Genomic DNA, 15657 nt, shown 5'->3' on the forward strand with positions numbered 1-15657 from the left:
CGAAATACATGACGCTCGCGGTGTTATTCACGACCCAATATTCTCTAGTGAACCGATTTACACTCCCGAATACTCTTTATGTAAACTCCTTCATGTAGAATATAATTTCAGTGCAGTTTTTACCCTATTACAGAAACGTTTATGCATTCAGGTGGTTCTTGTGTTAGCTCTACAATAAAGTTTTCAATTCAAAAAATTGTGTTAGCTCATTTAAAATAAAATGCGTGACTAACGGCGAGATGAAACTTCTAGTTTCCCACGCATCGAACTCTTTCACGCGTATGTGAGCTCTTTTCTCAGGGATCGCAAGGCCACGATCAACTTGGGCCAGATCAATCCGGAGCGACACACTGTGGGAGCCCGCGGCATGCTGCAGGGTGTGGTGTTATCCCCACAGCTCTTCAACATTGCCATGAGAGGCCTAAGAGTCCTACTCAACCAAATCGGGGGAGTCAACCTCAATCACGCTGTCTACACAACCGACGTCACAGTCTGTAATGGCTGCGGGCCAGACGCAGCAGTGGAGCGGGCCTTCCAAGAGGCCTTGCACGTCACGGAAGAATTTCTCGAGGGCATGGGACTGGTCCTCTCGCCGACCAAGTCGTAACTCTTACTGTATTGGCCTGACAGAAAGGGCCGCAAGTTCGGGACGACGCTGGATCCAGTACCAATGGAACTCAGAACGAAGATGAACCAGCGTATCCAGAGGGTGGATTCACTCAGGGTGCTCAGACTGGTCATCAGAGCAAAGGGCCGCAACGCGCAAATAATGGCGCGCCTGACCGCGAAGACGGAGACCATGCTCAGGCTCGTTTCGCGAGTCACGAGCAGGAGGAGAGGCGACATCACCGAAGCCAACCTCCTAAGGATCGACCACGCCTTCGTCATGAGCCATATCTACTACGTGGTTTCCGCGCTAAACTGGTCGCGGTCGGACGAGAAGAGTATTAAACGAGTACTCGGCATCCTCATGACCACCAGCACAGAGAAGCTGATGCAACTCGGAGTCCACAACACCCTGAGCGACGTCGTAGACGCACCAGAAAACGGCACAGATCAATCGCCTCTCTACCACCAAGGCCGGCCGCCGAATACTAGATGGCGGGTCTAGGAGCCATGCCTGAGGAGTCATGCGCCATCCCACTCTGCCAGGGTAGAAGGGGCGCCTTTCCAGTCTCCCCTTTCCCGAGGAATGTTCACCCCCAACCCGACGAGGCCCGGCGCGACGCCAGAACTCGAGCACTCATCAAGACTGCACTGCAGAGCCCAGAGCTCGCGTCCTGTGTCGAAGCGGCACAGTATGCCGGAACAAACTCGTACGCGGCCATGATGGTTAAAGACCCCCGGGACAAGATCCTGAATGCAGGCTCTATCGAACTGTCGACAGCGTCCGTCGCAGAGCAAGACGCATTGGCGCTGGCTCTGTGCGAACCTGGGCGCACGCAGATCTTCATGGACTCCAGGTCGGTGGCGATGGCCTTTCTCGCCTGGTCGGTCTCGGCCGCAGCCGCGGTGGTCCTGAGGACTCGCAAGTCAGGCACGGCCCATCACGACATCACTTGGTTCCCGGCTCACATAGCCTGGAACGTCTCCCCTGGCCCGATGAGCCCCAATGAGCTGGCCCACGACCAGGCGTGAGCTCATGTCAACCGCTTCGCAGGGAATCAACCGAACCAGGGACCCTTACTTTCCACGAGATCACTGCTTACTACCAGCTGGAACGGAGGCAGTTTCCAGCTCATCACTCGGAGCTAGGTAGACCTCAGGCCTCAGTGTTGAGAATGCTGCAGACGGGCTCCTTTCCGTCTCGATGCAGACTGAGCCACTACACTCCGCGTGTGCTTCCCCGCTGCCCCGACAGCGGCGAGGTACGGTCCACCTTGAACCACACACTGTGGCAATGCTCTGTGTTGCACCACTCACCTTTCAAATGGAAAGAAGACTAGGAAGAAGCAGTCAAGAGCGACGACCTTCACGTCCAGTTTCGGGCTGTCCAAAGGGCCTCCGACATGGCTGAAGATCACCGTCTTCCACCCATGGCGTGGGTGTGGCCCGCGACTACGACAACGTGGTCCTTTAGGGCTAAATAGAGTTTATTGTCTGTCTGTCTGTCCGTTTGTAATATCCGTCTGTCCGTCTGTCTGTCCGTCTGTATGTCTATCCGGCTATTCGTCTGTCTGTCCGTCTCTATGTCTATCCGGCTATTCGTCTGTCTGTCCGCCTGTCTGTCTGTCTGTCTGTCCGTCTGTCCGTCTGTCTCTTCGTCTGTCCGTCCGTCCGTCCGTCATTCCATCTGTCTGTCTGTCTGTCTGTCTGTCTGTCTGTCTGTCTGTCTGTCTGTCTGTCTGTCTGTCTGTCTGTCTGTCTGTCTGTCTGTCTGTCTGTCTGTCTGTCTGTCTGTCTGTCTGTCTGTCTGTCTGTCTGTCTGTCTGTCTGTCTGTCTGTCTGTCTGTCTGTCTGTCCGTCCGTCCGTCCGTCCGTCCGTCCGTCCGTCCGTCCGTCCGTCCGTCCGTCCGTCCGTCCGTCCGTCCGTCCGTCCGTCCGTCCGTCCGTCCGTCTGTCTGTCTGTCTGTCTGTCTGTCTGTCTGTCTGTCTGTCTGTCTGTCTGTCTGTCTGTCTGTCTGTCTGTCTGTCTGTCTGTCTGTCTGTCTGTCTGTCTGTCTGTCTGTCTGTCCCGTGAAGCTCTCTGCATTTGGGCACAGTCGGACACATGCTTCTATTCTACCAAAGCCAACTATTTCTCTGAAACCATTGGCGCTTGCGTCCGTGCCAGTTTCTCGCATCGTACTCGAGTAACATCTGGAATTTTGAGACGATGTGTTTTACAGTAGCACACCTCTATGGTCCGCTCACTTTCCCCAGTGCTTCCCTTCTAGCAGCTGACCCTACGCAGAGGTTGTGCGAGAAGGCGCAGAAATTTAATCATATATTTCAGGTTGATCAAATTTCAGGGTATGTTCGCCGGAGGACAAATTCAATCGTCCTTTTAACCTATAAGAAATGTCACAGACATAGGAAGTGTGATGGTGTAACACTAAGCCGCAGGTATTGCCCGGCGACTGCCTATGTTGAAGCGAAGAATTCACATCTGATAAATTCACGTTTATCGGTCGGAGCCGTAATAATGCCCTCGTCATCATACAATCGTCATGACTGTCACCGTCCGCTACCTGCTGTCGGCAAACGTAGGTTTGTGATTGGCACAGAAGTACTTGCCTTAAATGATACGGTTCGTCAAAGTGACAGCACAATAGCGAAACTAAAGGATGATGGATAGCCAGACACCTGCAAAATGCTTCCCGTAACATGTACTTTGACAGGGTGTGGGATCTGTGTAATCGCTGTCTTTTTCTTTTTGAAGCAAGCTTCTTCTGTTTAAGTCTTCGCAAACTTGCGCCTGTGTATGGTCTAAATTTGGCAGTGTAGAGAGAACAACCAACGCCACTAACAAACCAACGTCGGCAGACTCTACATCAGCTGAACTCCGGCATATGAGTGGGCCAGAACAGTTGCAGATAGGTGGGAGTAATGCCCACTGGAGAGGCTTCTCAGAGAGAGCAGGCTACCAATACATTTCTCGCGCGCCTACAGTAGCCCGTAAGTGGTAAGGGAGAAAAGAAAAAAGCAACGTGTTACGTCGTGAAGTAGGAGAGGTCTAACAGATGGTCGATCTGCGGATGCTCCTGGTTTTGTACATATAAACCACAGTGTCTTAACAGTCAGTGCAATCGCTCCCTTATAGAGAGGGCTCTAAAACTCATTTCCAAAGAAATGCAAGCAGCTCAAAAGAAATGGTGCACGTCGGAGGAGGTTGTTCAGTTTAAAACATGGCACTGCGCTTCAAAGGCAGTGTAGCCTTCAAGAATCAAGCGGATGCTTGAAGCGCAACGCGAAGCACGGTACCCTTAAACATCCGCCATTAACCGAGAGCTACCAGAATTATTGTTTGGAGCGCACTGCAAATTGTAGTACGTGCTCCCACTAAGACATCATACATTTAAAATATGTGTTGCACAATAGACACGTTTTATAGAACCCTACATGGTTCTTTGACTTCGAAAGACAACGCATTATTGCTTCGAATAAACACTGCGTGTGACATCAAATGTGGCATTGAAATGCTCTTGAAAAAATATAAATATTTTTACCGAGTTTCGTAACCTACAGCAAATGATACCATCCTACATACTACAACAAGTTCATTGTGCTCGCACATTTTTTACCTTACATGCGGTCTCCGGTAAATAGATGTCCCATAGAAACGTATGTTCTGACAGTAAAATCTTACAAACACGCGTTTCTATAGATGATGTAAATATTATATTAGGTTTGTGCCTGAAATGAATAGACTAAGATGAAATAAATGCTGTTGTAGCCATGTCTGCCAGCATGTCGGTAACGCGGGCACAAAAGGGCGGCATGTCACAATACTTTCATTAGTTAATGGAACCAGTATTTGCTTGTCATCTCCATCTAAGTTAGGGGGCACGGCCAGCCCTGATCTGGGTAGCACAGTTTGGCTAATGCTGGGTCGTGGTTGAGCTATCTCAAAAATTTCAATTGTTGCCTTGTTTACGTGCTTTCTCGTTTTGATAAGAACGGGCCAGGTTTGGCCCGATGCTAATCTGCTGATTGTGAAGGTATGTTGCCTAGGTATCACTATGCCTGGAAGCTTACATAGGGCGGTAGAGAAACGCTTAGGCAAGACTACCAACTACTAAAATTATTTTGGCACCCTTGATAAAATGTGGTTTTCATTCTCCACTTGGTGAAAAAAAGACGTTGGTGTACTTACGCATCGCAGAGATGATATGCTTGAGACGTTTACAATGTGTCCTGTACAGATGGCAATGTAACATACATATTCCATTAGTATCGTGAAAATTACGTATTGCAATGCAGTGACCAAGCTTATTTATCCCTGACGTAAACTAGGAGGTCATTACCATAGAAAATTGCAAAAAGTCACAAGGGAAAAGACGAAGAAGATCCGGCGAGTTTTGAAGATTCCATCACAATTTCTTGCTATAATTTTGAATAATGCTGTTAATTGCGGATCAGGGTATGGTAAAATCAGTTTCAATTTTCTCATTTCGTCAGAAAGATTTATTGGTCGCCGCAATCACTCTGTACTAAGCGTTTGTGTATTTCCTGAGCATACTTTGAAGTGCATTTGGTTTTTTTTATATTGATTTGTAAATCGTTACGTTAGATAACTTAAATTTCAAACTTGCATACGCGCTACTGGCAATGCTTTTTTTGAATCCTTAAACAATATACTAAGCTTTGTACGGTGTTGTGATATCTGCATTTGTAGAAGTTTCTCACTGTTTTATTTCAGCGCCATATACAAAAGCAAGACATTTATGTCCAGCTAAAATTTAGAACCATAACTGAATAGGTGCAACTTCTATAGCCATTGTGATTCGTTAATTCGCAAAGGTAGTGTGCGACTCAGTGTTGGCGCCCTAATTCATCTGCGCGTCGTTTATTTTTCTGAGAAGTCACTGTTAAAGGCCATGAAGCTTCATATTTATCTTGCATGAAATTTAGGGAGATGGCATTCTCCCATCATTTTAAGGATATTTATCGCAACACCAACCTTTTGTTTTCTTGAGGTACGGAAGGGCCTGCTGTGTCATGTTGAAGGCGGAGCGTAGGTTTGTGTTGTAAACCTCGTCAAATTCATCCAGAGGAATTTCTCCTAGAGGAGCAGGCTTGGAAATCCCGGCGTTATTGACCTATATGCCCATACGGTGGGTGGAGTGAATACATAACTTAGCTTACATTCAATAAATTTTTCCTCAGCCTGAACTGTAAATTCCCCAACTAAAATAAATTAGAATATTGTTAGACCGGCCCTATGTATGTTAATATAAGAAGAGTCGCATTGCTTTAAGAAAAAAAAGCTGCGGTTTTGCCCGAAGGCGGAGCATTGATTACGATTGCAAATTAGCAGACAGCCAGCCATACGTGGTAAGGATGTTACCTTTATTGGCCGTATCAAATTGTAAACATTCGCTTCCTAACTAATTTATTAAGCATAGTGTCAGCGCACACAGAAAAGAAGAGCGCGCTACACTCGATGACTGCGGACACTGCGAACACCGTGATGTCAAAAGGCTGGCGTGAGGAAAGGCGGCAGCAACAGCGAACCAAGTTACATTCCTGCTGTCTATCGCTTCAAAGTGAGCGCCGAAGACACACAGCACACACTACGAGCCGCCGACGCAGCGCGACGATGCGCAGCCGCGACATGCGCAGTTGTCACCGGAGAGAACGACCCCTCCCTCCTCTTCCAACCGGCGTCTGACCACGTTGGGTACCTCGCTCGCGAGGGAAGTCTGCGTGCTTCTACTTCACATTCAACTATTTCGCGCGGGAAGGATGTGCAGGCACCGTAGACTCCCCTCGCAATGTACGGCATGCGGTGACGGTGTTAGGGCTCTTGTAATATATATGGAATCTTCCGACGCCGATGACGCCAACTGAGGAAATGCACTTGGAGTGTTCATTTCATTGCTATCTGAATGAAAAATATGAGGGTGCCACCCCACTCAGATGCAGGCCTCCCTAGTAACGTCAGCCAAGGGCTTAAGACAGAAGTGCCTGATAGGATTATGTAACCCATAGAGGTCGATCGCTGGTCCACTTCCACCAGTGGGATAATTTTACTGTACTATATATCTGAATCAATCAGAGAGGTGTATTTATTAACTTTTATTCTTTTATTATGGGCGTCATTTCAGAAAACATTTCTGTCCTCCAACGTCGCATTCGGCCATTTCAAAGGGGTATGTCCGGCGCAATTTCTTTTCTCTACGCCTTACTCCTAGTACGCCTATCAAATAAACTGTCGATTGATTAAGCGCGCGTTTGCTGTGGCACCAGTGGTTTCAAAAGTAATTTAATAACAGATCAACTCAATGCTGGGACGAGTGGAGACGGGTCTGCTGGATGGACATAGTGGAACAAAGGAAGTGTGGGTTATGGTGTGCTGCGGCGTGGCACGCTAGGAGAGCGCGCACTGCGGTTCGAATTTGCACGGGTCGGCAAACGGGCGTGGGCCGGGCAGGACCAGATGGGTTGGGTTCCCGGGGCGATCAAGACAGCTACGCCCGAACAACACTTGGCGCTTGTTCCTCGAGAACAGTCGTGCCAGCCCACGCACGAGCGGCTAACAGACTGCTCTGGCAACCGTCCGAGGCTCATCAGGACCAGGAAACGACTCCAGTGGCTAACGGTCCGCCTTGGAGGCCGTGCCTGTGGTCGCTTCTGAGAACCGCCGCCGAAACGAAACAGCACTGCAGTTCGCGTGGTCGGAGCCAGGGAAGCTTGCCGCCGACGTGCATGTCGCGCTTCTCGAGCCCGAAATGCTGAGCGTCTTCTTGCCCCCGCTGTTCGGGCGCGTCCGCTGTACCAGGCGACACGGTCGCTGTCATTCGAAGTACCGGGAGAACGCCGCCGTGGTACTGCGCGTGGGTTATTTGACTGTTGGGTAAGAGCAGACACTTCGAGGCAGCGGTAAAGTTAGTTTCGATTTTCTTATTTAGGGAGCTTGAGACATGAGTCAGGGGTATTGAAAAAAAAAGTTTTATTGGTCGGCGCATTCGCGCTATACTAAGCGCTTGTGTACTCTCTGAGCATATTTTGCAGTGCATCTGTTTGCAGCTGTTTCTATATTGATTTTAAAATCATTATGTTAGATAACTCTAATTTCAAACTTGCATACGCGCTACTGGCGATGGGCGGAGGTGTGCGTAAAGGACACATACCAGTCATCACATACAAGTGAAAAAGAGGATACCTGTTCGCCATGTCTTCTCACTGTATTCTGAGCTGCTGCGAACACGAACATCTGTCACAATGCTTAACTCTGCAATGACCTGATCAACGCGCAGGGTGCGGTCTTCAAGCTGAACACGCATCTAGCGATGCACGCACTGCAATATTTTGCCACTTTATGCGGCTGCTGAGTCAAAAGAAAAAGAATAGGAACTTTAATAATGCGAAAGTATTATATAACTCATAAGTTGGAAAGCCTTACTGTGGCCAGTCTGTTGAGCTCAGTGGCATTGCGCAGGCTACGATTCCTATACATTTGGGACCCTCTCCATCGTTACGTCTTCGTGTGTTGTTTTTAGGGAGAGGAGCAAACACCTAACTGAGGTAGAAGAAAAGGTGTGTAGAAGAAGCCCAATGCAGTCTATTCACACGGCGATCGCAGTTCCATCTGCGTCTGCTTCCATTCATTTGAGGTCGCGAGCAAACATATCGCTGCTATCCTTCGCGGTAGTATTCACTTTCGGAGACCCTCCATGGCGCTGCGTCTCGGGTGCTGAACTGGAGAAGTACTTTTATCCTCGAGAGGGAAGAAGGAGAACCTTGCATTCTTACTTCGGCAATAAACATTCAGTGATCAATTTGTGCTTCTCCGTCGTTCCTTTGTTTTTTGGACTAATTTTGTCCTCGTGTGGCCAGCCAACTAATCGAATATGCTGAATTTGCTGAATTGTACTTGAATTTTTCGTAACAAAAATTGTGCCATTTAGCGGGCAGCAAGCTGCACATCTAGAGCCCGACGCTCGGACAATCCTCAATATAGACTGTCGTCCAGTCACCACAGTTACTCACATTACGCACATGAAACATTCCTTTTGTGAATAACTGCACACAACATGTGTACAATATACTCAAAAGAAATTATTGCGCCGTAGCTCGGCGTTGATACACGTAACGATAGCTGCGTGCTTAATGAACGATTGCGTCAAACTTACCAAAATATCAATTTTCCCGAAGTACTCCGCAGTTTCTTTCACAATAGCGGTGGCGTCGTCAGCCGACGTAATGTCTCCTTTTATGACCAAAACCTGCACATATATTTGTACAGCACTTAGGTATAAAATAAAACATATCTTATTCAGGCTATGGTGTAAAGCTTGGACACTGATAGCACTACACCAGTAGAACAATGATCTCCAGCTATGAGATGGATTCTACGTGCTACGTTCACGTTAGCAGTTGATGAAAACCAAACATTTGCAGCTTATTCAATAACACAAGATTTTGAGCGTCTATATTGCAGACGCGTGGACCATGCATGTCAGTGGTTGCGGCTCTGTAGCAGCACGATAGCACAATAAGACTAAATTATGCAGTCTACCCGGAAGAAAAATGCTTTTACTGGCACAAGATGATATGAACGTCTTATGAACTTCATGTATGAGCGCCAAGACCGTTCTACGCACAGGTCTTGGCGCTGTCCCTCCTGAAAGCTTCCTTCGGGGGCTTCGCTACGCCGGGCATTCCCTTGCCACTGGTGCGGCCTTCGACGAGTTTCATCGATGACGATGTGGTGGCTGAGTTTCGCCGCTCCCAGTCAATTCCGTGCCAGCATTCAAGACTGACTGCGACATCTGCTCTCACCTGGCAACCAAAGCCTTCCAGCGTCACGCGATCCGAGGGGCGGATATATAAGCAGCACTTGTCAGCTGAGCGTCCGGGGCACGACACTGCTCTGGCCATGTTCTCACACCCGTTCTACGCACAGGTCAGTTACTTACAAGCTGCTAAATGTTATCGTAGTTCTAATCGCTGTACAGTAGCGGTGTCGTGCCCCACCAACTTTCTATATGTTTTGCGAAAGTGCCTTGTAGGGTTGGTTTCTGCTTTTGATGCTGTATCGAGTGTTCTGTTAATGCTCTCGGGAGATATCGAGAGTAACCCTAGCCCCAGAACCAATGCTGCACCTACAGGTTCTGACAGTGCCAAACTCACGGAAATTTTTGAAGTTGTTAAAGGCTTGGAAACGAATCAGGCGAGGTTTCTTCAAGAAATACAAGTTGTTCAAGAGCAGCAAAATGTGCTGAATACGTCAGTCCAAGCCCTTCTTAGCAGGGTTAATCTTCTGGAAACTGATATGCGTTCTCTCAAACAGATTGATACGCTCAATGCAGCCTCAGCTCCGTGCGCTTTCGACGCCCTTCATCATGATATGATGAAGCTTAGGGCGTCACTTGATAACGAGAGCAACAGATCCAGAAGAAACAACCTCATTATTTTTGGCCTGGATGATTCAACCGATGAGACATGGTCTGTATCGGAGGAAAAAGTACTGTCTTTCTTCGAAACGCAACTGGATGAAAAGATTACCCCAGAAAGTGTAGAGCGTGCTCACCGGATTGGTAAATCCCACGGAAGCAAAAACAGACCTATCATTATAAAGTTTAACTTCAAGGATAAGGAACGTATCCTATCTCGTGGTATCAGGCTCAAGGGTACTAACTTTGCGATCCCTGAGGATCTCAGCCGTGACGTCAGACTTGCGCGATCTAAACTTGTAAGTTATGCAAAAACATTGAATTGCTCTTTCAAACTTCGATACGATAAGCTACTCATTGATAAGAAGTGCTACGTTTATGATGGGACTCAGGATATTGTTGTTGAATTGAAAAAGTAGCAGAAGGGGCGGTACCCGAACAATAAGTCCTCAAAGCAATGTGTGCGCACGGGACGTTCCGCTCGTCCAATTTCAGAGCTTACCATTTTAGTCGTGAACTGCAGAAGTGTAAAAAACAAAATAGATGAATTTGCTGCTCTGACCTCTTCAGTAAAACCCCACGTGATTATAGGTAGCGAGTCTTGGCTCGACGAAGCTGTTGGTAGTTCCGAAGTATTTCCGCCTGGTTTTCACGTCTACCGTTCCGATCGCAATGAGCATGGCGGTGGTGTCTTTCTACTTGTTGACTCGTGCTTGCAATCATCTCCCGTGTTAATCCGAACTGATTGTCCCGAGTCAGTATGGTGCAATATTCGATTTGAAACTGGGCAATTACTGACTGTTGGCTCCTTTTACCGTTCCCCCGCTTCCACATCGCCTGAGACCTTCACAACCCTATCCGAGTTTCTTTCTACAATAAATAATGACTATATTATTGGCGGTGATTTCAACATGCCTGACTTGAGGTGGGTTCACTACAAGCCTGTCCTTGCCAATTCTTCCGCTCTGTCTATAGCATTCCGCGAGGCAATAGTTACCAATGACATTTATCAGTTTGTTACTGAACCTACTAGGTATGGTCCGAATAGCTCTTCTATCTTAGATCTGCTTTTTTCAAACCAGCCATTGCTTGTGTCTGATAACACCGTAATTCCCGGTATTAGTGACCATGACTGCATTGTGGCACATGTGCAGATTGTCCCCTTTTCATGTGCACATGATCACCCAAGGAAGGTATACTTTTTTGAGAAAGGCAATTATGTTTCATTGTCTAATGATCTTGCTATATTCCTGCAGGAATTCAGTCATTTAGCTCAGTCCGCAGATTGCAATACCCTATGGGATACAATTTGCTCCACACTAAAGCACCTGGTTGACACACATGTTCCATGGAAACATTTGTCTGCAAAAAATCGTAGTGATAAGCCTTGGGTAACTCGGGAAGTCAAGCAATTGATTAATAAAAGACATCGCCTTCTGAATGCTTATAGAAAGCAGCGTAACCCTTCTGTATTTGTAATGCTAAAAACCCTTGGAAAAGATATAAAAGTAAAAAACAAGGTTGCTAAGGAAAAATACTTCTTAGCATTGGGCCCAAAGTTACAAAATAACCCGAAAGAAATATGGAAGTGTTTAAAAACGATTAGCAAAGAATCAATTGGCATCCCGAACTTAAAAAACGGTAGTGTACTCCTTACTAATGATGTCGATAAAGCTTCTTGCTTCAATCTTTATTTTCAATCGTCTTTCTCAACTCCCTGCCAGAATGAATTACCGCCTATTCCCGACAATGTGTTTGAACCTATGCCGGAACGGGTCGTGACACATGGAGGTATACTTAAGTTGCTTGACAATATAAATGTTTCTTCTGCAAGTGGTCCTGATGGTATACCTTCTCATGTGTTAAAGGCTTGTTCTGACACAATTGCCCACTATCTGGTTATTATTTTGAGAAATCACTAAGTACTTCTTGTTTGCCTAAGGAGTGGAAAGTTGCCAACGTGGTACCAATCCATAAAAGTGGTCCAAAAAATATTGTCTCCAACTACAGGCCAATTTCTCTAACTAGTGTGTGTAGTAAAACACTGGAGCACATTGTATACAGTTCCCTAATAAAACATCTAGAAAACAATAATTTTTTTAGCAAATATCAGCATGGTTTTAGGTCTGGTCGTTCTTGTTCGACCCAGCTCCTAGAATTCAGCCACGATCTTTTTCATTCATTCGATCTCGGTGTACAGACTGACTGTGTATGTCTAGATTTTAGAAAGGCATTTGATTCTGTTCCCCATGTTTTACTGTTGTATAAGCTATCATCCCTCGGTATCTCTCCTTCATTGCTTGATTGGAATAAATGTTATCTACAAGAACGCATGCAACGTGTTGTAGTTAATGGCTCACAATCTGATTATGTTGATGTTACATCGGGAGTTCCTCAGGGATCTGTTTTAGGGCCATTGCTGTTTTTGGCCTACATCAATGACATTGCTCAGGTTGTGTCATGCAAAGTGCGTCTGTATGCGGATGATTGTGTGATTTATCACTGCATTAGGTTTGCCACTGACCACGAGTATCTGCAACGCAATTTGGACTGTATAACACGCTGGTGCGTTAGGTGGCAAATATCTTTAAACCCCAGTAAGTGTCAGTACGTTTCCTTTACACGTAAACAAAATCCACATCTATTTCATTATACATTAGACAATGTCCAGCTATTGCGAGTAACTCAGTATAAGTATCTTGGTGTTTATTTCTCATCGAATTTAACTTGGACTAAGCACGCTGAATATGTTACAGCGAAAGCCTGTAAAATGCTAAATTTTGTTAAACGCAACTTCCGGTTAGCTCCTCCCAAAATTAAATAACTACTTTATTTTTCGAACGTAAGACCCATATTAGAGTATGCCAGTATGGCCTGGGACCCGCAAACCAAAATTCTGTCTAATATGCTCGAGCATGTACAAAACCACGCAGCCCGTTTTGTCTGTAATAACTATGACTTTACTTCTAGTATTTCGGCACTTAAGGATAACTTGAGGTGGGAATTATTAAGCATAGGCAGACAAAACATGAGTTTGGAAATGCTTTTTAAAATTTATTTCGGCCTGGTTAAAATACATGGAGAAACTTACCTCTTACCTCCTCATTTCTTGTCTCAAAGAAGTGACCACTATTTAAATATAAGAGAACTCATTTGTAGAACAAACGTCTTCAAGCATTCATTTTTTCCACACACAATATCACAGTGGAATCAGCTACCGCAGGAAATTGCTGATTATAACACTGAAGCATCATTCAGAGCATTTCTGCTGAGCATATAGTGGCGTGAATTTTTTCTATTGTTGTGTTATTTTTTGTTTGGCCAGTTCTGTATTTTGTCGAGCTTATGTACACTGTATATTCCCCCCCTGCAATAATGCCTTTGGGCGCTGCAGGTATTTGAAATAAATAAATAAATAAATATCAAGATCAGCTACGGACTGTCCAGAATGTCCCTGATGACGCCATAAGGCTCGACCTGGCGGTGCCGACGTGGACGCGGCCCGCCTCGGTCTGAAAGGACCGGGCTTCGGAACACTAACAAAGTTTTGCGAATGAATGAGTATGTGCGAAAACCACGATCTGATTATTAGGCACGCCGCAGTGGAGGAATTCGGAAGTTTGGACCACCTGGCACTCTTTAACATGCAATTCATTCTATGTATACCGGGGCTTCCACATTTCGCCCCCATCGAAGTGAGGCCATGGAGACCGGGATTTGATCCCGCGACCCCGGGCTTAGCAACCCAACACCATAGCAAGTAAGAAACGCTGGCGGGTACACGATGGCACAGACTGGAGGCCACTGGGCTTTTTCTCAAAACGCCTCAATCCTACTGAAGCTCGCTGAACACCTTCGGGAAGTACATGTCGGTCATTGTGCTGTCAAGTATTTTCATTTTTCTTAAGGCTGCCGCTTTTCCGTTCTGACCGACAACAAGCCGTTTAACTTTGTTTTCAATAACAATAGCTCTTGGTACTCAGCATATGAGTTCGGCAACTGCCCTTTATCTCCGAATTTTATACGGACATCCGACTATCTCTGGGGCCGAAAATCAGGAAGCTGACTCAATGTCGCGCATCGGCGCTGTGCCTGCTGGCCCTGCGAATTTTTAAGCTCTAGCTTTCGCCCAGCAAGACGACCCCGAGCGGTGCCAGTTGCGGGAACAACGCTCGTCGCTCCAGTTGTGAAAGTGCCGCTTCACTACACAAAACATTGCTCACGAGCCGCACAACGCCGGCAGCTCCTTGACCGATTGTGGACCATCAGTTTCGAAAGCGAATATTCGATTCTCTGCACGGGCGAAGCCATCCCGGCATCAGGCCGACAGAGGGGCTTATCACACGCCGCTTCAACCAGCCAGGGATCAAAAAAGATGTTCGATGCTGGGGAAGAAGCTGCCAAGCCTGTCAAGCCGTGAAAGTGACTCGGCACGCACTTTTAGCACTACCGCCGTTTCAACCACTAGAGAGCCATTTAGATCACGAGAATTTAGACTAGGTTGGGCCTCTTCCGTCCTGCCAAACTTTCAGGTACCTCCTCATGTGTCGACGGGGACTCAAGGTGGCCTTAGTCGACGCCTCTACAGGACATCACGGCCGAAACAGTGGCAGATGGATTTGTTGCTACGTAGGTGTCGCTGTATGGTTGGCATTTGCGCATAACTATCAACCGACACCCACAATTCCATAGGTCGGTGTTCTGTACCTGCGAGACTGCTCGGCACGCGCCTTCAAAACAACACAGATTGCCACTCACAGAGGAATGGCATAGTCGAGCGTCTCCGCCTACAACTGAAAGAGCTATTGACCCCCTCGCTCGGCAGACAACACTAGGTGGAAAAGCTACCTCTAGTACCACTGGGGCTGCAAACAGAAATCGAGGATAACCTCGAAGCCAGCGCAGCTGAGATGTTCTGTGGGTCAGCAATCAGCGTTCCAGGCCACTTTTCCTGCACCTAGCAAGGTGCAGTGCCAGCCGCCGTGCAGCACTTAGGTTGCCTTCCTGACTCAACCAGTTACGACCTACAGCCCCACATATCGTCCACGGGCAGCCTGTTCTTAGATTCTCGACAATGGGCACAATCGCGTACTTCTTTTAACAGAGGGACTATATGAAATCACCACTGGAAGTTTCGTATGAAGGAATTTCCTTCCTTTTATGTGGTTCAGCGTTCAGAGAAAACCTTGAAGGCTGACATGCACGGCAAAGAAGAGACAGCGTCGTGCCCCCGCGTGAAACAAGCTGATCTTGAACAGTAACTCGTCATTCCTTCCACCATTCACACCTAAGCCTCCTCAATTCTAGGGAGAGAGCCCTAATGGCGACTGTCCGTAACTATACGCCTCGCCCTGACTGTCATTGCCTACCGCTCTGTCTTGGAATTGCGTTGGCTACCCGAATGGTGCGCCGCCACCACCACTCCCCAGGCCTGCTTTTACTTTTGAATAAAGCCAGTGGATCTTCCGTTCTCAAGCTCTCAAAACGTATACTCCTTGCTTCTGCGAACCCGAGCTCCCAGCAACGCGGTCGTCTCTCGCTCCCTTTTGGCGACTTCGATTTGCCAATAAGCAGTCTTGAGACGCATTGGCAAAAAGTACTGCGCATTGCATCGTCG

The 15657-nt window shown here is 47.1% G+C and overlaps 1 protein-coding gene across 1 annotated transcript in view; it reads right to left on the reverse strand.

Moving 5' to 3' along the window:
• Positions 1-1698: 1698 nt before the first annotated feature.
• LOC135903490 (uncharacterized) overlaps positions 1699-15657 on the reverse strand; it is a 54514-nt gene continuing 40555 nt past the window's right edge. Inside the window, exons 4-7 of the mRNA XM_070522063.1 lie at positions 8778-8870; positions 5603-5741; positions 4796-4836; positions 1699-1923 (exon numbers count right to left, since the gene is read on the reverse strand). Coding sequence (XP_070378164.1) covers positions 1699-1923; positions 4796-4836; positions 5603-5741; positions 8778-8870 — 498 coding nt within the window. The remainder of the gene's footprint in view (positions 1924-4795; positions 4837-5602; positions 5742-8777; positions 8871-15657) is intronic.

This window comes from Dermacentor albipictus, chromosome 7, assembly GCF_038994185.2.
Source record: "Dermacentor albipictus isolate Rhodes 1998 colony chromosome 7, USDA_Dalb.pri_finalv2, whole genome shotgun sequence".
Classification (NCBI taxonomy): Eukaryota; Metazoa; Arthropoda; class Arachnida; order Ixodida; family Ixodidae; genus Dermacentor; species Dermacentor albipictus.